General features: G+C 39.7%; 2 protein-coding genes across 4 annotated transcripts; both read left to right on the top strand.

The window, feature by feature from the left end:
* LOC148868592 (cation/H(+) antiporter 15-like) lies at positions 1-3,327 on the top strand. Of its 2 annotated transcripts, XR_016106968.1 has the most exons (4): positions 2-514; positions 709-1,692; positions 1,824-2,987; positions 3,101-3,327. XR_016106968.1 is itself a non-coding variant. In XM_088968585.1 (3 exons), exons 1-3 carry the CDS (start codon positions 11-13, stop codon positions 2,922-2,924), a joined length of 2,589 nt encoding a protein of 862 aa, XP_088824711.1. In that variant the 5' UTR covers positions 1-10; the 3' UTR covers positions 2,925-2,991. The 2 variants fall into 2 exon arrangements, 1 of the variants encoding a protein (XP_088824711.1); XM_088968585.1 differs by lacking the exon at positions 3,101-3,327 and having other exon boundaries at positions 1-514; positions 1,824-2,991.
* Positions 3,328-16,529: 13,202 nt separating this feature from the next.
* LOC148868593 (cation/H(+) antiporter 15-like) lies at positions 16,530-19,986 on the top strand. 2 transcript variants are annotated; one of them, XM_088967690.1, is made up of 4 exons: positions 16,530-16,966; positions 17,142-18,125; positions 18,264-19,404; positions 19,675-19,986. In XM_088967690.1, exons 1-3 carry the CDS (start codon positions 16,715-16,717, stop codon positions 19,365-19,367), a joined length of 2,340 nt encoding a protein of 779 aa, XP_088823816.1. In that variant the 5' UTR covers positions 16,530-16,714; the 3' UTR covers positions 19,368-19,404; positions 19,675-19,986. The 2 variants fall into 2 exon arrangements, with proteins under 2 accessions (XP_088823816.1, XP_088823815.1); XM_088967689.1 differs by lacking the exon at positions 19,675-19,986 and having other exon boundaries at positions 18,264-19,473.
* The last annotated feature ends 413 nt before the right edge of the window (positions 19,987-20,399 follow it).

Consider the following 20,399-nt stretch of genomic DNA (forward strand, 5'->3'; position numbering starts at 1 on the left):
ATAAGGACTAATGGTCATGAGCTCATCACCAGCAGCAGATCCGGTGGAGAGTGCTTTTACGACACGTTCAAAGTGTTTGGGGCCCTTGGACCACGCTAACCATCCATCCCCATCTCTCTCTCTCTCCCGTGACGGTGACTCCCTCTTCTCCTCCTCCTCCACCACCACCACCACCACCGCCGCCTGCCGCCCCCCTTTTCCTCCTCCTCGTTGTGAAGGCCTATCCTTCGCCCACGGACAAAAGGAGGGAGGGAGAGAGAGAGAGAGAGAGAAGATGAGCTCCCAGAATCAGAATCAACCACCCAACCTTCCATTGAATTTGACATCAATGAATGAGGCGTGTAAATCGGAAAATTTAAACATCAACTCTAGAGGGATTTGGTCTGGAGACAATCCTCTGAATTACGTCGTACCTATCTCGATTTTTCAAATTTTCATAGTTGTGCTGGTCAGCCGTCTAATCCACATTGTCATCAAACCTCTTAAGCAACCCAAATTCATTGCAAGTTTCCTCGTAAGTATTTTTTTTTTTTCTGTTGATATATATTTGCTGCATACATTAATTCTCATCTTTATTTTGTCTAACATTCACCCTGCCTTTAATTAATTAATATATAAATAAATATAATATGTTGTATGGTTTGGTTTTCTTGCTCCTGGGTCTCCTGTTCTAATATATAAAAATTTCTTTGGTGGTAACTGGTAAAGAGTGGTATAATGTTGGGGCCGACGGTGTTAGGGCAGAGTGAGACTCTTGAGAGACTGGTGTACGATGAAACCAAAGAAGCGGTATTGAATACATTATCTGAGTTAGCGATGCTGTACATGTACTTCTTGGTCGGTGTGAAGATGGAAACAAATTTAATATTGAAGCCCAATAGAAATGCATTGAAGATCGGTCTGTCAAACTTTGTAATTCCTTTCATGCTCATAACATTTTGCCTGCACTACCTACGCTCATACATCTTGGTACCGTTGGATCCATGGTTTCTCGTATTATTGTCTCTAACTTGGGCAATGAGTTCCTTCCCAGCTATTGCTCATGTAATGGATGAGCTGAATCTGCTGACCTCTGAATTGGGCAAGCTTGCAATGTCCTGTGCAATAGTGAACGACATGGTGTCATGGTCCTTCATAACAGGCACTACCGTTTTCCGGCAGAAAAACTTGGTGAGCGCAATTTCGGCAATCGTGTCCGTGGCTGCATTTCTCGTTTGTACAATCTACGTGCTACGGTCGGGAATTGTAGGGATTATTAGGAAAACTCCCGAGGGAAATGCGGTTGGTCAGTCTTCCATCGTGATTATACTGCTGGGAGTGTTGGTGACTGGATTCATCGGCGACGTCATAGGTATCACTGCTATGAGTGGGGCTTTTGCCCTTGGGGTAATTATACCCGAGGGCTCAACACTGGGGGTGACCGTAGTGGAAAGGACTGAAATCATCCTGGGAGAGATTCTTCTTCCCTTCTTCTTTCTTCGATGTGGCTTGTTCTTCAATATTTTCAAGATACGGAATGTTAAGAATTTGGCAGTTCTGGAATTCATCATTTTCATCGGACGCGTTGGGAAGCTGATAGGCACTATGTTACCTTGCAACCTCAACGCTCAACATTCGCTGTGCCTGGCTCTTATGTTGAATACCAGGGGCATCATCAACGTAAGCGCGTTCCGGATGTGGAGAATTTCTAAGGTGAGGCACTGAGGCCGGCAGGCGGGCCTATGCATATAATTGATACCCTTGTAAATTCTTAATTTTAATCCCTTTAATTGATTGATTGTTTGTTTAATCCCTTTTAATTAATTAATGCTTAATGCGCGCAGGTGATCGACGACGAATGCTTTACTATATTCGTACTGAACGACCTCTTGGTCACAGCCTTAACAACGCCGTTGCTCACAAGCCTCTACAAGCCCCCAAGGTACTTCGCCACACACGCAGCGGGAACAATCCAAAACGCACGACCCAACCATGAGCTTCGAATCGTCGCTTGCCTCCACGACGACAGAAATGTTAACGACAACATCTCCTTCATCGAAGCTTTCCATCCAACCTCGGAAAGCCCCATATACATCTATGTGCTCCACCTGGTTAAGTTGGTCGGTCGATCTCTTGCTTTGGTAGCCGATCCTAGCACCATTTATAGGTGTGAATCCCGAAAGCTAACTACCTCCGATCTTATCATGAGTGCCTTCAGAAAGTACTCAGACTGCTCCCATGGGACTGTCGGCTTTCGTCCTTTCACCATCATCGCCCCCTACAAAACCATGCACGAGGATATTTGTAAGATAGCTCATGATAACAGGGCTTCTCTAATTCTGTTGCCATTCCAAGGGAACGACACCAATGTGGGTGCAGGGGGTGGAACTGCCTTCTCTAACCTTAACCAGAACGTACTCGCCGGTGCACCTTGCTCCGTCGGCCTCCTTGTGGGTCAGGGTTACAAATGTTGTCGTCTTGTGGTGCGTGGACACTTCTCTTACAGCGTGCTTTTCATCTTCTTTGGCGGACCAGATGATCGTGAGACACTAGCACTGTGCAGTCGGATGTCCGCCCACCCCGGATTGAGTGTCACCGTCATAAGGTTTCAAATATCCGACGACGGCAACGATAATGAGGGGGAAAAGCAGCTCGACGAATCAGTCCTACACGAATTTAGACTCAAGAACATCTACAATGACTGTGCAGTGTTCCGCGAAGAGGTTGTGAATGATGTGGAGCAAGCTCTGCTTCTAATTCGATCTCTAAAGGCTGACTTCGAGCTTGTGATGGTGGGGAGACGGCATGGGGCCTGCAAGATGCTCAGTGGAGCAATGGAAGATTGGAGTGAAAATTCAGAACTTGGGGTGCTCGGCGACATGCTTGCATCCTCAGACTTTTTGGAAAATAACTACTCTCTCTTGGTTGTGCAAGCAGGGATGTGATGGATATTTAATATACACTCGCAGTCGATGTAGATTGGAATCTTATCCTTAATGCTGCTAACTGTGAGTCTCTGTCGCGCGTCTCTGTCTATTCACTATATATGTCCATTAGGCTAGCTACAAACCCCTAATATTAATTCAACTAATCAAATCTTTTCTTTTCCCTTGATTTCCAGGAGAAAAAACACACTTGCCCCAACTTTGGAGGTTAATTGGGCTCGATCTCTGCAGGTCTGGTTCTTGCATGCTTACTTTGGTTAGAGATGGGTTTTGTGATTATATTTTGACATTTGTATTGGAAGAGTTCCCATATGTATATGTTAGTGCGCCTTGTACATAACAATCAACTTTACACTTTGTAGAACATTAATCAACTCTTAAAAAAAAAAATTATTGTCATGCATGGCTTCGTATTTCATAACTTAATTTGTAACTTGATAAAAATTCTCGATGTCATTCCCTTCTGGTATAAACATACATTCAGAAGGTCAACAACTCACATTTTATGCATCAACGCCCGCCTGTAAATTGACATACTTATCCCGACAGTAATTTTGACTGAACCGTCATTGATTCTCCCTATGAAAAATTCCCGGCTATCATGATCAATGGAGGGGAAAAGTTTAAGTAGACCAATTAATTAATTAGCCTGATAATGTTAGATTAAATTTTATCGTAATTAGCATGACGTGAATGGTCTAGGCAACAGAAGTGAGACATGGAGAAAATCAATGATAATTTACAAACACTAATCAAGAGCTAATGGGTCTTTTTGTCGTTCCAGATACTTTGGTCATCACTCATGAGAGCTAGGGAAAACCGTACCATTCACTGATTCCTTATCTCTTACTCTTGTCACCGCTCAATGGGAGAGCCTTGTGGAGGGAAATCACCCATTAGTGCCCTGTTTTGGACCGATAAACCAATTGCTAGTGATCTCTTCGGTCTTGTTATTTCCATGGTTTTCAAAATCGGATTAGATCGAACAGTTGGACTGGAAAAATCGGGAATTGGTTAGGTGGCCGGTTTTGGTTTTTTTTCAAAATAAAAAATTTGCCTAAAACCGTCGATTTTGGTCAGTAATCTGCTGACCCAGACAGTTAATCGTTTGAACAGTTTTGATCGTTTTTATTATTTTTTTATTTTATTTTTGTTAGAACAGTCAGTCCGTCGACCCGGTAACCAGACCCCTGACCGGTTCAATCTCCAGATCATTTTTAAAAACCATGGTTGTTTCAACACCTCTGGATGGACAAGAGAGCTTTGCTAGGACGAACCACGGGTGAAGAACATGACTGGTCATGGTTTTGAAGACCAGACCAAAGGCTCGGACTAGTTGACTTAGGAATTGGTCATGACTCTGGGTCTAGTTTTGGATCCTAAAACTGTTCAATTAGGATTTTGACTATATGGTTGGACCATTTCACCCAAGAACTGGTGGCCAAAACGATTCTATTTCTGGGTTGTTTTTTAAAACCAATGAACATGCATGATAACTTTATTGGTGAATAAGAACTTTGCAAAGGAGATACCAGTTGTCGATCAACATTAACCTATTTTCGCTTTTCACCGTCAAACAAAGTAGACAAGTTATATATGATTCATAAAGAGGCATTACCTCTTTGGTACTTAGGCCCCAATTGGTTCACCGGAATAGGGGTCTGGAATCAGTCCATTCCAATTCTAACTGTTTGGTTGGGCGGAATCAGAATCCCATGCCCATTTCTGATGAAATGACATTCCCCATCCCATTCCAGCTGATTTCAATTTCCATTCCAATTTTTATATAAAACAAACAGACTATGGAAATAGACCATTCTGATTCTGATTTTAATTCCAAAAGACTTAAATCTTGATTCTAATTCCAATTCAGACTGCAAACCAAATGGACCCACAATAGTTTCCCATACTCAATCCACATTATTACCAACAAAATACATGGAGCAAAATGACTTTAATGGGGATACACAAGCAGGAATGACGCACTCACTTAGGCTGAGTTTGGAGTACAAATGCAAATATGTAGAGTGCAAAACCTTATATTTTGTATCATTTTGTATGTATTTGCGCTGTACATATTTGCATTTGTACTCCTTTCAAACTGAACCTTAGGATTTAGATATTTGAGTGGATTTGTGCTGTTTCTTTATCGAAATTCTTCTACACTGGAGGAACTTGCAGGTCTATATCTACCGACTAATTAAATATAGGGTTCTCATAAGAAAAGGGTTGATCACTGTTGAAATTAATATTCCTCACTTTTGTTGTAGGTTACAATCAGTGTTTTCAAAATTGGACCGGAAAAATCAGAAATCGGTCTCCTTTTCACCCCAAAATCGCTTTTTGACCAAAATCTGTTGATACCTTTTTCTAACATCAGGCTTGTAGCATTTTATTGCAATATCCCAATAAAACAAAACACCAGTTTTGTTTGTAAAATCAACAACACATCACATTAGTAAAATAGCATTACTTCATTATTTTTTTTGTGTTTTGCTTGCGGTTTTTGCTTTTTTTTTTCCCGAAATGTATAATTTTTGTTTTTTTTTTTTGTTTTTATTTCTTTCTGCATTTTTTATGTTTGTTATTGATTTTTATTTTTTAGCATTTTGGTTTTTTAGATTATTAGGTCAATTTTGGATACATGGGTTGATCCAACCTGGTCCTGTAACGTGGCGCCTTGAACAAGGAACTAAAGACATTTTACTCTTTAATTGGATTTTTTCTTGATATTATCTATGGAAGTCAATCGGACTGGATTTGGTCTAATCCTATTCAGTCCAATGTGAGTTCATTACAAATGGACATGTCCTATCCAATCCAATTAATATTTTAGACCATTTTGGACTGGGCCAATTCAATGTTTGGACCATCTAATCTGTTTAAATTCATTTTAGTTGGGATTGATTCTAACTCAAACGTGGTCCACTGACACTTATATTCTTATCTTATATCAATGGGTCAGATGCTGGCTCAATCCAATATAAATTTTATTATAGATGGATCAGGTCCAATCCGATCCAATAAATACTTTGGATCATTAAGTCTGGATTGGTCCAATTCAATATGTCTTGTTGGTCCAATTAATTTTGATTTAAATGGTTCCAATCCAAAACTGGTCCATTAACACCCCTAATATTATCCACTATTTCACTCTAATCAAAGGCTCAAATTGTAATTTGGAAAACACCATTTTTATAAAATGTTTAAAATATGAGAAAATCTATGCTATCGAAAAGACATGATATTAAAAAGGCGTTGACCAATAAAAACCTTGTGAATTTTGATAAATACCAATTGATTGGTAGTCACTTTTGATGATACTGGTTCAATGGTTACAAGTTTTTCCAATATCATAGTCAAACTATGAAAATATGCTTCACTGGTGACAACTTATGTTTAAAATACCATATGCTGCTGTGGCTAAATCCTCTTTAGAGGGTCCATTAAAATAATATAAATAATATAATCATCAATCTCATCCTCTCTAACAACAAAAACAAATGCATATATAAAACCACCATTAATTTTTATTGTCATGTTGGACATTCCCCTACCTGAATATCAATCTTTCAACTTAGGCCTCGTTTGTGTCTCGATAAATGTCTTATCTGGGTAAATGCATTTATTTGGGCAAGTGTTTTTCGGGAAATACTTGTCCGGATAAAGGCACTTACTAATATTATTTTATTCCCCAAGTAATGGTGTACAAAATTGTCTCATCATAAAAAAAAATGACATTATTGAAATGACAATATCTCATCACATATTAGTGATTTTCAGCATGCGTAGGTCAGTAATTCATCTAAGTCCGAGGAGAGTATTATTTCCCTAAGTAAATGAATTGCTAGAGAATTGTTATTTTTTGAAGCACGAATTAATATAAAAAAACAAACGCATATTTATTTTTTCCATGGGACCTATCAGTTTACCTACCCTATTTATAAAAAAATGAACAAACCTTGAGTAAAACCCCCTTCAGAAAAGAAATGATTTAAAAGATGACCAAGAAGAATACAAACATTCTTTTTCTTATGATACCAATTGATTGGCAGAATCAATGTCAAGTTTGAGGTCGGTACTCTCAACAGATGCACTAATAGGGGTGCATTCGAGCCTAGTCGAGCCGAATAGCTAGCTATTCGAACTAGAACCTTGAACTCGATCTCGACTCGAGACAAAAGCTCGGATCAAGCTCGACTTGAGAAAAATGTTTGATAAAAATAAAAATTATATATATAATATTTTTTATTTGATATTTAAAGATTAAGAATTATAATAATTAGTTATTATTATATATAAAAATAAAATTATTATTATTGTTATTATTATTATTATTATTATTATTATTATTATTATTATTATTATTATTATTATGTAGCTGTTTGAGTTCGGCTCGATTAATAAACGAGCCTGTAAATTAGGCTCGAGTTCGGTTGAAACCGAGCCGAGCCGAACTTTTTACGAGCCAAACTCAAATAGCTCATGAAGAACTCGACTCATGGCCACCCTTATGCACTATTATACATAATTAATTGCTCACCCATGATAATAAATATCAAATTGTTGCTTTGCATATGCATCAAGTTTTGGGTGCCCCACTCTCACAAAAATATACAGATAAATAAATAATACTACTAAAAGGAAAAATACATGATACTCAAAGAATTTTGATAATCAAAACCCCACGAATTTCAGAATTTTGATAAGGGCAAATTTCTATTGACTAACTATACCCCTATTGATTACATAGTCTTAAACCATCCCTAAGTTTTCTTACAATTGTCCAAAACTTTCCTTAGTGTCACACTGACTTTACATTAACGTGATTGATATATTGTTTTGAAATTTCTAAAATATCCTTTCTTGCATCTTCTCATAAAAGTTTTTAATCCCAATTTCTCTAAGGAGCTCGTATGTTTTTTGAGATTTATTCAGACCATCCCTTGTTCACCTTCTCCTTTCAGGGGGCTTCCATGGTGTAGAGTTCATCTCCATATTTTATTTCATCATTTCCCTTTGTCAGACAAAGGCCGTAAATGAAAACACCGCCTTCGGCCATAAAAGTTTCCCTGTCTTACCGGAATATGCCTCCTGTATTTGCTGAAAACGCCATTTAATTTGGCTTCTCCGGCAACTGAATAAGTTAGCGGTGACTAGATAGAAGTGGTGACTTTCTCCACATATACATTGCAACTCTGCAGCTCTGCAGTCACACATTGCAACTCTGCGACCCTGCAGCTCTGCAACTTCCATTCACAAATGGGTTTGCCTTTCAATCACACACAATGCAACTCTACATATCCAGTCACAGAGTCACAGTTTTGGAATCAATGACTAGATAGAAGCGGTACCCTTTTCCACATTTGAGTTTACAAGTCAGTTGCTTTGAACATTACCATACTCCGCTCCTGAACAGATGGCGAAACTGTCTTCTGAGGGTCCACTTGTCAATATCGAACTATTTCTTCCTGAATGTGTTAGCAACTCATATTGCCCGTATATATTATAGAAACAATACTTCAGAATGCTAACACATGTCGTATATTTATTGAGAAGAAAGGAGTTGAGGCTGTCCTACGTACAGTTGTTCACTCTCCCTTTAATGCCTCTCTCTGTATCAGTTGGTCAAAATATATCCATTGCTTTTAAAAACTTGTCACCTCTGCATTCTTCTCCTCTGGCTCGGGCAGTATGTTCATTCTTGAGGGAACATCTGAAACTAACAAATGAATTATTAACTTCAGTTGGAGGGAATCAACTCAACTCGTTGAGTTGGAAGCTGCAAACCAAACAAAGGTCTTGAGTAGATGTCTTTCTAGTCTTGAAGCTAGGAACTGTCTTGCTTTCCAATTTTTTATTGAAGTCAACCAGTACTACGGGTATCTGAATTAGGCTCTGCGGATGCTGATGTATAAAGGATCTTGGTAGGGGTGTCAATTGGACTGGATTTGGTTGAATCCGATCCAGTCGAGTCCATTATAAATGTACCAGGTCCAATCCAGTCCAATCTAAAATCGGTCCATTAACACCCTTAGATCTTGGGAGGGTGTACACGAAAATAGTTTGCATATATCTTTGTGTAGTGATCTGTCAAGGTGGATTAGAAGTGGGATGGTGATCAAGAAATTGGAAGTCTGGAACTACAGATCCATACAACAATTTCTAATGCTGCAAGTAGGGTTAGGGACTAGGGAGAGTGATGATGATGATGATAATGATGCAAGCCTTTTTTCCAGCACCAGCAGTAAGATAGTACATGAATCCCGTCTGAGTAAGGAATGCTTCTCAATCCCACTACAGGAGTGGAGACCAAGAGTTTCTATCAGTGGTTTAATTCTATCTAGTGATGGTTTACATATCATCATGGTCGACATGCATGGTTGCGGGGTGGACGGACGAGTCGACACTTGGGGGCTTCACAAATTTGATTCAAAAGGTTACGTTTTGTGCTACACAAGATGTTAAAAAGAAAAGTCCCGATGTTCTTGTTTTGGAAAAGGGATTATAACTAATAAGGGCAACTTTTGGGGACTAATATCAATAAAAGTAATATTTTTAATAAAAATTCAAAAATATATTAACTTTTTAAAAATAATATTAAATAAAGGCAAAAACACTATTCATCTTGTTTCTCTTGCACGTCATTCATCAGGGCCGCCGCCTACCACCACCTCCGGCAACCTCTGGCAATGCCTCCGCCTACCTTCGATAATGCCTCCGTCCACCTTCGATAATGCCTCCCCATCCACCTTCTTCCTACTCCAGTGTGCATTCCACTGCCTCTGTGCTCCCCTCTACAAGGTATATACCCAATAAGAAAACTTGTATACACCAAAGATTGCTTGGTTCATGATAATGATTCATCGATGTGTTTGATAGTTTTCTTTTCTTTTACAGGTTACCCTCCCAGATTTTTTGTTGGCCGACCAGCTAACCAGCCAGGTTTGATATCTAAAACAGTAGTACTGTAACAACATCTTCTGGTCGGTTGGTTAATTAATGAGTGGTACATATGTTGTTATGCTTGTTTTGACAAGTCCAAGCAATCAGAAGCCTGGAGCTGTACATCTGCTACTATGGCTGGGGAAACTACGAAAAGAATGGACACAAATGCAACGTCAGCAGCATTTACAACACTTTCTATTGCATTATGGCCATAATTCCATACTGGTGTTGCTTCTTTCAGGTAGGTTATTGTTGTCTCAATATATATTAGTTGAACTTGCAGAATCATCATCAATAGCTTCCTTATGTTTTCTAATCACAATATAATGCTGGCGGGCGACGACACTTGACATTCTGAAGCTATATATTTAAATTTAATTAGTGTGGTTGACGCTTTTACGAAGAAAAAGACCGAATGCAAGCATACAATGCGCTCAAGTTCTTATCGACGATTGTGGCCGTCGTCATGAGAATGGCTTATAGCCTGCAAAAGGTAGAAATTTGGAAAATCTTGGCAATGACGACTTCAGCCATTTCAGCAGCAAGAAGCACATACTGGGACATTGTCATTGATTGGGGGTTTCTGCAGCGTCACTCTAAGAACCTCTGGAGGCGGAGGCGAAGACATTGCCGGAGGTGGTGGTGGGTGGTGGCGCTGATGAATGATCTTCAAGAAGAAGAAGATGAACAATGTTTTTGCCTTTATTTGATATTATTTTTAAAAAGTTCACATATTTTTGAAATTTTATTGAAAGTATTACTTTTATTGATATTAGGACCCAAAAGTTTCCCTTATCAACTATAATCCCTCTGGAAAATCTCAATAACTAAGCTTGTTGCTTTTGTTGTGTGTTATTTCTATGCAACTCTTGTAAAGGGAATTTATATCTCCAAGTCATCGTATAGCTGAATCGGGGTCAATGAATTCAGCTTCTAAGAACCTTGCAACTACCCTATCCAAAGTCTTTCATGAGGCTTTCATTTTCTAAAAGCATTCGTTGGGCTTGAAATGTCATTGTTTGTGAAATGTCCGTATATAGGAAAGGTTGTGGATGACATGGTGGCAATGTGGCAGTTACTTTTCATAGCAGACATTGGTAATGCAATACGACATTGTGTAAACATCCATGATACTTTTCTTCAGAGAACTTCTAACTACAAGTCAATTGCTTTGGTATCAAAATAGGGAGCAAAGGAAAAGGAATTCTTTATATTCATTGATTCGGGGGTAACAAGTATATATATACAAATATTGCGATGAGATATCATTTGCGATGCGATGAGTCTTGACAGTATGTTTGACTAACAAAATGGTTAGAACCTACAACAACTTGACTAACTATCCAGTTGTCCAACAAACTTGGATGGTAGACGGCTAATCTCCAAAATTCCCCCCTCAAGTTGGAGCATCTATTATGCCCAACTTGGGCATGAGATGAGAGGATTGTTATGTGCCCAATATTTTAGTGAAAAGGTCGGCTGGCTGACACTTGGTAGAAATATGTCGGAGCTATATGGTCTTATCTTGAACATGTTCACGCACAAAATGACAATCAATATCGTTATGCTTTGTGCGCTCGTGGAAGACGGGATTCATAGCAATGTGTATGGCTGACTGACTGCCACAGAAAAGTTCCATAGGCTTAGAAATGGAAATGTTTAAGTCGTGGAGTAGGCATTTAAGCCATAATAGCTCACTAGTGGCAACAACCATGGCCCAATATTCAGCTTCCAAAGATGAGCGTGACATGGATGACAGCTTCTTAGTTTTTCATGAAATGATGGAACTACCAAGTAACACAACATAACCTGTAGTGGAGCTCTGAGCTAATGGGCAAGAGGCCCAATTAGAATCACAATAGTTTCGGAGTAGCATCATATTATTTGCTGAAAAGAATATTCCATGATTAGGATTGTTTTTGATGAATTTGACCATTCTTTTAGTAGCCTCCATATGCTCTGTGCGTGGTTTGCTCAAGAATTGGGTCAATATATGTATTAGAAAACTGAGTTCTGACCTGGTGATGGTTAAGTAGACTAACCAACCCACGAATCACCTATACTGACTTGGATCATCCAACAGTGGACTATTGTTATCAACAAAGTGTTGTTGATGCTCCATAGGATGTGATGCAGGTTTACAATTCTCCATCCCTGTATCAGAGATGATGTCCAAAGCATATTTATTCTGACATATAAAAATTCTAGAACTGTTGTGTGTAATTTCCAAGCCCAAGAAATATTTGAGTGGGCCTAGGTCTTTCAACGAGAAACAATCATGGAGGTGTTGCTTGAGATCATGTATGCGGGATGGATCATTTCCGGTTATGACTAGGTCATCAACATACACCAAAACCACAACGAATGATTCATCTCGATTTAGTGTAAAGAGGGAGTAATTTCTTGTGGGCTGGTTGAGTCCAATGTTTGTCAATACAGTTGCAAACTTCTCATACCAGTAGCGTGAGGCCTGTTTAAGCCCATATAAAGACTTGTGTAACTTGCAAACTTTATTTTGTGGTTGTTTGGGAAAACTAGGAGGTATGTTCATGTACACATCTTTTTCCAAATCCCCATTCAAGAAAGTGTTGTTCATGTCCAACCGGTGAAGTTCCCAACCCTTTGATGCCGCTATAGCCAATAAACAACGGAGGGTGACTAGCTTTGCCACAAGCGTATACGTATCATGGTAATCATATCCCTCTACCTGGTTGTATCCCTTTGTCACTAAGCGGGCTTTGTAGCACTCCATCATGCCATCAACACAGTATTTTAATTTGTATACCCACTTTGCTCCAATGGGCTTCTTCCCCGGAGGAAGGTCGACTATGGACCATGTTTTATTTCTCTCGAACGCTTATATTTCTTCATTAATAGCATGTTGCCAATTTGGATCATGGGCCACCTGAGCATATGACTTGGGCTCAATGGGTTCAGATGATGCTAAAGCTTAGGTGGATGTGGAATGTGGTAGGTTACAAATGAAGTCTTTGAGGTGGGAGATGAGTGTAAGTCAATCTTGACGTTATCTTGAGATATTACTGGTTCAGTGGACTGATCTGAATGGTTAAGAACAAAGGGTTCTGTTTGTTGTTCAGTTTGAGGGAGTGGGAACACAATGTTTGGATCCTAGTTTTGGTTAGAGGAATCATTGGCATATGGGGTAATCTAATAGAGAAAGGAGTTATTAAGACTTCACAATGAGTGAACAAGGTTCTGTCAGGGGTCATGTGATCTGAAGCCCCACTGTCCAAAATCCAAATGTTTGAATGTATTGAAGAAGTGAAAGGATCCTTACTAGTCATGGTTGAAGTAGGCAATGGACCATGATTATCATCGTTTAGTAGCCTTAGAAACTGATTATATTGGTCTACAATGAGAGATATATTTGAGACTTCTTGAGACCTAGATGGTTCAATTTCATACAAGCTACATGGGTTGTTTTCCATTCTTGAAATTTCCACAATTGGAATTCTTGATTGATCAACCTTTGTCCCAACCTTTAGGGTATCTGAGTTCAAAACACTTGTCTCTGGTATGTCCTGTTCTTTTACAATACTCACATTTGAATTTGGGTTTGGTCGGATTTCCATTACTTTGAATATTAGATTTATTCATAGAGAAAGCAACAACAACAATGTTAATTAGCGGCACCTTCTGAGAGACCATGGCTTGGTGGCACTCTTCTTGTATAACCATGGCATAGGCGTGATTTACATTTGGAATTGGCTCCATGGCGAGGATGGCAGATTGGACATTATTGAAGGTGTCCACAAGACCCATGAAGAACTGTAGAATTTTGTCTTTCTCTTTTTTTGCAATCAACTTTCTTGCAGATAGACATGTTCATGGGCCGAGTCGGGTCGGGCTTGGGCTGGGGTTTTACTCATCATTAATGGAAATACACTAGGCCAGAGCCTGACCCGACCAACGGGCCTATAACTTGGGCCCGAGCCCGAGCCCGAGCCCGTAGCCGGGCCTAATAAAAAAATTACAATTTTCCCTATTCAAATTAGAATTAAAAATTCAAATGGTTTTTTTTCCTATTTAAATGAACAATGGGCCTACAAGATTGCTTTTTTCCCTTTCTTTTACGTTTTAAACCACCGTTTTACATTCTTAAATTAAAAAAAAAAATCATTTAAATGGACATAATCATAAAACCCATTTTAAGTCTAATTTTAGGTTGGGTCAGGCCGGGCTCGGGCCGGACTATTTTGACAAAACCCGAGCCTGGCTCGAATTTATTGCGGACCAGGCTTTTGTGGCCCGAGTTTAAGCCAACGGGCCTATAAACATGTTCAAGCCCGTCCGGGGGCCAGGCCGGCCCGTTGGGCCACCCGACGCATGAACAGGTCTACTTGCAGATCCACAAGAGCTCTCTGATATTTTAGAAAAAAACTGCAATTTTGTCCCAAAGACTTCATCCGTATGAAATAGGAGGTTCCTGACATAGTTCTTTGGTTTAACAAGGAAAGGTCCCGCTTCAATTGACATAATTGGGGACCGTGGCCCTAGGAAAACCTTTCTTCAAGATCAGACCAAATCTCCCTTGTAGAAGACGCATATGCAACACTTTCATGGAATTCTTGTGTGAGAGAGTTAAAGATCCATGGAGTGACCATGCTATTGCATTTGATCAGTGCTCTTACTTTTTCTAGAGGTTCTTCAGGTTTCAATACTATCCCATCCACAAAGCCAAATTTATTTTTGGCTTCTAATGCGATCCACATCGCTCTCTGCCATGTCAGGAAATTCTCCCCTATAAGCAGAGATGAAACCAAGACCCCACCAGGATTGTTAGATGGATACAGGTAGTAGGGTGACGCTGGGATCAAGATCAAACATGGCTAACGACGGTGACATTGCAGCGGCGTAGAGTTTGATCGATGTAGAACTCGATCAAGGCTCTGATACCACATCAAAACAGAGAGCAGAGGAAAAGAAATTCTTTATATTCATTGATTCGGGGTGACACGTGTATATAAAAATATTGCGATGAGTCTTAGCAGTATGTTTGACTAACAAACTAGTAACAACCTATAACGACTTGACTAACTGTCCAACTGTTTAACAAACTACAACTGGACCTGGACTAGACGATAACTGACTATTCTCCAATATTTGGACACTACCATACTATGCTCTTGCATCTGGTATTGATCCAAAAAAAGCCCTCGAGGGGGGCAAGTTGATCAATTAGGTTGTTTGGGTATAGACCAATCGATCAAAGAATTAAGGGTGATGATGAAAAGCATGCAGTGGCAGTGAACCACTCCCTTAGGAGCAGAGGTTGTGCTGGAGGTATAGTTCAACACTTGAGGCAGGGGTCACATTGAACAAATGGAAGAAGAAGAAGTAGGAAAAAGGGAAGGGAGAGAGAGAGAGAGAGAGAGAGAGAGACTTGAGGTTGGGCTCAACGTCGGAGACCGTGGGTTCATTAAAGCTAGAGTTAGTAGAAAATTTACAATTCCTCTAAAATGGCCGTCGTTTGAGTGAGCTAAAGTGGTTTTTCAGCTATGTTGTAGACATGTTCATAGTCGGATTCCCTCAAAGTCTTCAAATCAAAATACAGACTTGAAAAGTCACTAGTTGTATCCAGACTTGAAAATTTTCATCAGGTGGGTTTTATTTTGTAAATTTGATAAATAATGAAAGATAAATTCGACATTTCATTTTTTTCTGTCAGTGTTTAATGGTGATGGCAATTGTTAGAAAACTTAAGAGTGGTTTAGGACAATATATAAATAGTAGGGATAGAATTAGTCAATTTCCTAAACCATAAGAATATTTTAATTTTAAGAGATTTTCCCTTTTGACAATTGGTTCTCACCTAGTGGTGTGGCACGCACATTGCACGTGAAAAAAGATAGTGGCTCGTGAATTTCTGTGTAAAAGCCTAAAAGGAGATAGTGGAGAAAGAAAACTGAACGGATCAAAGTGTGGGGCATAGTTTGATCATTACTAATGTTGTAAAGGGAACAAGATTTGAGGATAGAATAGAAAATTATGCAAATAACAAGGGCGTTTAAGATATAAAAGTTTAAATCATTGGTTAAAATTGGGGTGTATATATAAGTTTCAACATGGACCTATTAATGAATTAATAGGTTATAAGGATAAAATGAAAAATTGCCTAAATAGAATGGGTGTTATAGGTATATGAAAGTCTGAACGAATGGCTAAAATTGGGACATTAACAAAAGGACAGAATAGAAAATTAGACAAAGAATTAAGGATATTTTATTTTAAATATATAAAAGTTTGAGTATAGACCTATTAATATTTTTTCGTAATAAGTCTATTAATAAATTAATATATGATAAAAATAAAATGGAAATTTGTGTAAAGAGAAAGGATATTATAGGTATACAAAAGTTGGACCAAAGGGATGATCGAGGGTGAATGTTTTCGTGGTAGAAAAAGCTTATATATAAACTTATGAATGAATTAGCAGGTTAAAAGGATAAAATGAAAATTTATATAAATAGAAAGAGTATTATAATTATATGAATTGGACCAGTGAAACGGTCTGTTTTATATATATAGAGAGAGAGAGAGAAATAGATTAAATGTTTTCAACGAAAATAACGACTAATGGTCATTGACTATGACCAAATCCGAAATGCTTTTAATTAAGACACTTTCAAAGTATTTGGGACCCCTAGACCACGCTAATTAACCACCCATCCATCTCTCGATTCTCTCCCTCTAGAACTCCCTCTCTTCTTCTTCTTCTTCTCCTCCACCACCGCCGCCTCTTCCTTCTCCTCCTCCTCCCTTATTGTGAAGGCCTATCCTTCATCCACTGACAAGAAGGAAGAGAGAGGGAGAGGAAGAGAATGAACCCCTTGGACCCCTCGAACCACCCACCCAACCATAAAATATTGAATACGACGGTACCATCAAATAATATGGTATGTAAATACCACGATACAAGGTTCAACTCCAAAGGGGTTTGGTCTGGAGACAATCCCCTGAGTTTCGTGTTACCCGCCTCGTTTATTGAAGTCTTCATGATTGTGGTGATCAGCCGTGTAATCCACATTATCATCAGGCCTCTCAAACAACCCAGATTCGTTGCAAATATGCTCGTAAGTAAGCTAGCTTTATATATAATTTTGTATATATATATGTATATTTCCTACGTGCATTATCATGAACCATTGTTTAATTATTTTCTGCGCTAGCTAGCTGCTTCCCCCATCTCCTCCTCTTCTAAGTTCTAATTAATAATGTGGTTGTTTGGTTTGGTTTGGGTAAATTAAGGGTGGTATAATATTGGGGCCCACCATCTTAGGGCAGAGGAAAGAATTTGAGAAGCTGGCGTTTCCTGGAAGCAAAGAGATGGTATTGAATACAATATCAGAGTTAGCAATGCTGTACTTGTTCTTCCTGGTTGGCGTGAAAATGGACACGAATTTGATATTGAAGCCCAAAAGAGATGCAGTGAGAATTGGTATGACAGGGTTGATACTTCCTTGGGTGCTGGTTGCGTGTGCAACCCACTACCTACGTCCATACACGTCGATAGGGGAAATGGGACCGTTTTTCATCATGTTCTGTTTAAGTTTGTCGTTGAGTCCCTTCCCTGCAATTGCTAATATAATGGATGAGCTGAATCTGCTCACCTCTGAAATGGGAAAGCTGGCAGTGTCCTGTGCAATGGTGAACGACATGGTGTCCTGGTTTGTGTTGATAATCACTGCTGCCCTTCTCCAGAGAACCTTGATGGCCTCAATTTCAGCAGTCGCGTCTACCGGTGCATTTTTCATTTTAATAACCCACGTAATGCGCCCAGTCGTCGTAGGGATTATCGAGAATACTCCCGAGGGAGGTGTGGTGAGTCAGTCTTGGGTCGTGATTATACTGCTGGGAGTGTTGGTCAATGCATTCATCGGCGACGTCATAGGTCTCACTCCTAATATTGGGGCTTTTGGCCTCGGTGTAATTATACCGGAGGGCTCAACCCTGGGGATAGCTCTGGTGGAGAAGACTGAAACCATTGTGACGGAGTTCCTTCTTCCCTTCTTCTTCCTTCGATGTGGCTTGTACACCAACATTTTCTCGGTACGGAATGTCAAGAATTTTTTAGCTCTGCAAGTCATCATGTTGATGGGAAGCGTAGGGAAGCTGGTGGGAACTATCTTACCTTGCAATCTCAACGCTCAAAATGCGCTGTCACTGGGTCTTATCATGATATGCAAGGGCATCTTCAACATAAGCCTCTTCTTGACCTGGAGATTTTATAGGGTGAGGCTGATGACATGACGGCCGGCCGGCCGCCTGAGCCCGAGGCCCTTATATATATATAATTATTTGTTGTTAATTGGTTAACTTAAAATTCATGGACTAATTATAACTAGCTTCTGATATGGTGATGGGTTGCAGCTCATTGACGAGGAAAGTTTCACTATATTCGTAGTGTCCAACCTGTTGCTCACAGTCATAATCGCGCCTTTGCTCACAACCCTCTACAAGCCACCAAGGTACTTCGCCACACACGCAGCGGGATTATCACTCCAAAACATACGACCCAACCATGAGCTTCGAATCATTGCCTGCCTCCACGACGAGAGGATTGTTAATGACATCATCTCCATCATTGAAGCTTCCTATCCAGCCAGGGAAACCCCCGTATACGCCTATGTGCTTCACCTGGTTAACTTGGTCGGCCGATCCGTTGCTGTGGTAGCCGACCCTAGCACCGTTTACAGGTGCAGCACCAATAAGCCCACCAAATCTGATTATATCATGGGTGCCTTCAAAAAGTACTCAGATTGCACCCATGGGACTGTCGGCTTTCGCCCTTTAACCGTCATCGCCCCCTACAAATCCATGCACGAGGATATTTGTAAGATAGCTCATGATAACAGGGCCGCCCTCATTCTCCTGCCTTTCCACAGGAACGACCACATGTTGGGTAGTAGTACTGCTGCCTTATCTACCCTTACCCACAACGTTCTGGCCGGTGCACCTTGCTCCGTCGCCCTCCTTGTGAACCGGGGTTACAAATATTGTCGCTTCGCCGTCCAAGAACACTTCTCCTACAGCGTGCTTCTCCTCTTCTTTGGCGGATCCGATGACCGTGAGGCACTAGCATTTGCCAGTCGCATGTCCACACACCCCGGCTTGAGTGTCACCGTCATAAGGTTTCAATTTTCCGACGACGACGGCAACGATAATGAGAGGGAAAGACAGCTTGACTACTCTGTTCTGCATGAATTTAAGCTTAAGAACTTCACCAATGAATCTGCAATGTTCCGTGAGGAGGTTGTGAATGATATTGAGGAAGCTCTGCTTCTAATTCGATCTCTCAAGAGAAAGTACGAGCTTGTTATCGTTGGGAGACGAAATTGGACGTGCAAGGCGCTCACTGGAGATATGGCAGATTGGAGTGAGAATACAGAGCTTGGGGTCCTCGGCGACATAATTGCATCTTCTGATTTATTAGATAATGAGTACAATCTATTGGTTATGCAAGCAAGGGTGTGATGGATGCAAGACTACACTCTCCACCATCAACACCAGAGTAATCATGTTCTAAATTTGAAAATTGTTAAATATTCATTTTAAGTTCATAAATGAAAATTTTTGTTTATGTTGTGGGGTATATTAAAAAACAAAAAATTATAAGATTGCTCTTTTAAGAGATAAAGAGAAAGATGGGCATCAATTTTTTTCTTAAAGTTGTAAGATTCTTCTTAATAAATAAAATTTAAGAAAAAACGAAAAAACAAGTCATTTGGGTTACAGACCCCTAATATTCATCTGATTTAAATCTTTACCATGCTCTTTCCAGGTGACACACGTATGCTTGCTTCAACTTTGGAAGTTGGGTTCTACAGATGCTATTTCTTGGGACCATTTGCATCAGGAGACAGCAGGTTATTTGAGCTGTGCAGGTCACTGATTCTTGCTTATTGACTAGAGATGGATACTGTAGTTAATTTTTGACATTTGAGCTGGAAGAGTTCGGGTATTATTTATATGCAATGTAGTCCGTACGTAGAGACCTATTTTTGAGACCAGGCTTTGTAGCATTTTTCTGGCAATGTGTCCCAATAGAACATACATGATGCAAGAAAGTGCTTTCACCATGATCACACAGCAACTGTTTCCTCCACTTGGAAGGGAGTTAGAATATGCTTCAACCATGGTCTTAACATCACCAACACCACCTGGTGACCCATTTATTTTCTATGGTTCTACTTAATTATGCCACTATCTCGACCGACTTTGATCACAACATTAATTTTTTGGAACTACACACAATTTCTGGCCACCTTCACAACTCAAACATAACTTATTAGATGATATGATACAATGTGTGTACTGTAGACAAGGCTCAACACCATGAGACCCGTGACTGGTGAGTGGCTTATAAAGCTTGTTTTCATGGTAAATGAGAAAGACACCATGTTAACTTTGAATTAATAATAGAATAAGAAACTTTACCTGCAAAAAAAAAATGCCCATATTCTATATAAAAAAAATTAATTTCAGTTTGTTAATAAAATGGAAACT

The sequence above is a fragment of the Nelumbo lutea genome, chromosome 2 (genome assembly GCF_056320005.1).
Source record: "Nelumbo lutea isolate HS-2025 chromosome 2, American lotus-T2T, whole genome shotgun sequence".
Taxonomy (NCBI): domain Eukaryota; kingdom Viridiplantae; phylum Streptophyta; class Magnoliopsida; order Proteales; family Nelumbonaceae; genus Nelumbo; species Nelumbo lutea.

Coding starts and splice junctions, on each gene's coding strand:
- LOC148868592 (XM_088968585.1), top strand. CDS start 11: ATGGTCATGAGCTCATCACCAGCAGCAGATCCGGTGGAGAGTGCTTTT. Junction 515..708: donor AATTCATTGCAAGTTTCCTC/GTAAGTATTTTT, acceptor TAACTGGTAAAG/AGTGGTATAATGTTGGGGCC. Junction 1,693..1,823: donor GGATGTGGAGAATTTCTAAG/GTGAGGCACTGA, acceptor TAATGCGCGCAG/GTGATCGACGACGAATGCTT.
- LOC148868593 (XM_088967690.1), top strand. CDS start 16,715: ATGAACCCCTTGGACCCCTCGAACCACCCACCCAACCATAAAATATTG. Junction 16,967..17,141: donor GATTCGTTGCAAATATGCTC/GTAAGTAAGCTA, acceptor GGGTAAATTAAG/GGTGGTATAATATTGGGGCC. Junction 18,126..18,263: donor TGACCTGGAGATTTTATAGG/GTGAGGCTGATG, acceptor GATGGGTTGCAG/CTCATTGACGAGGAAAGTTT.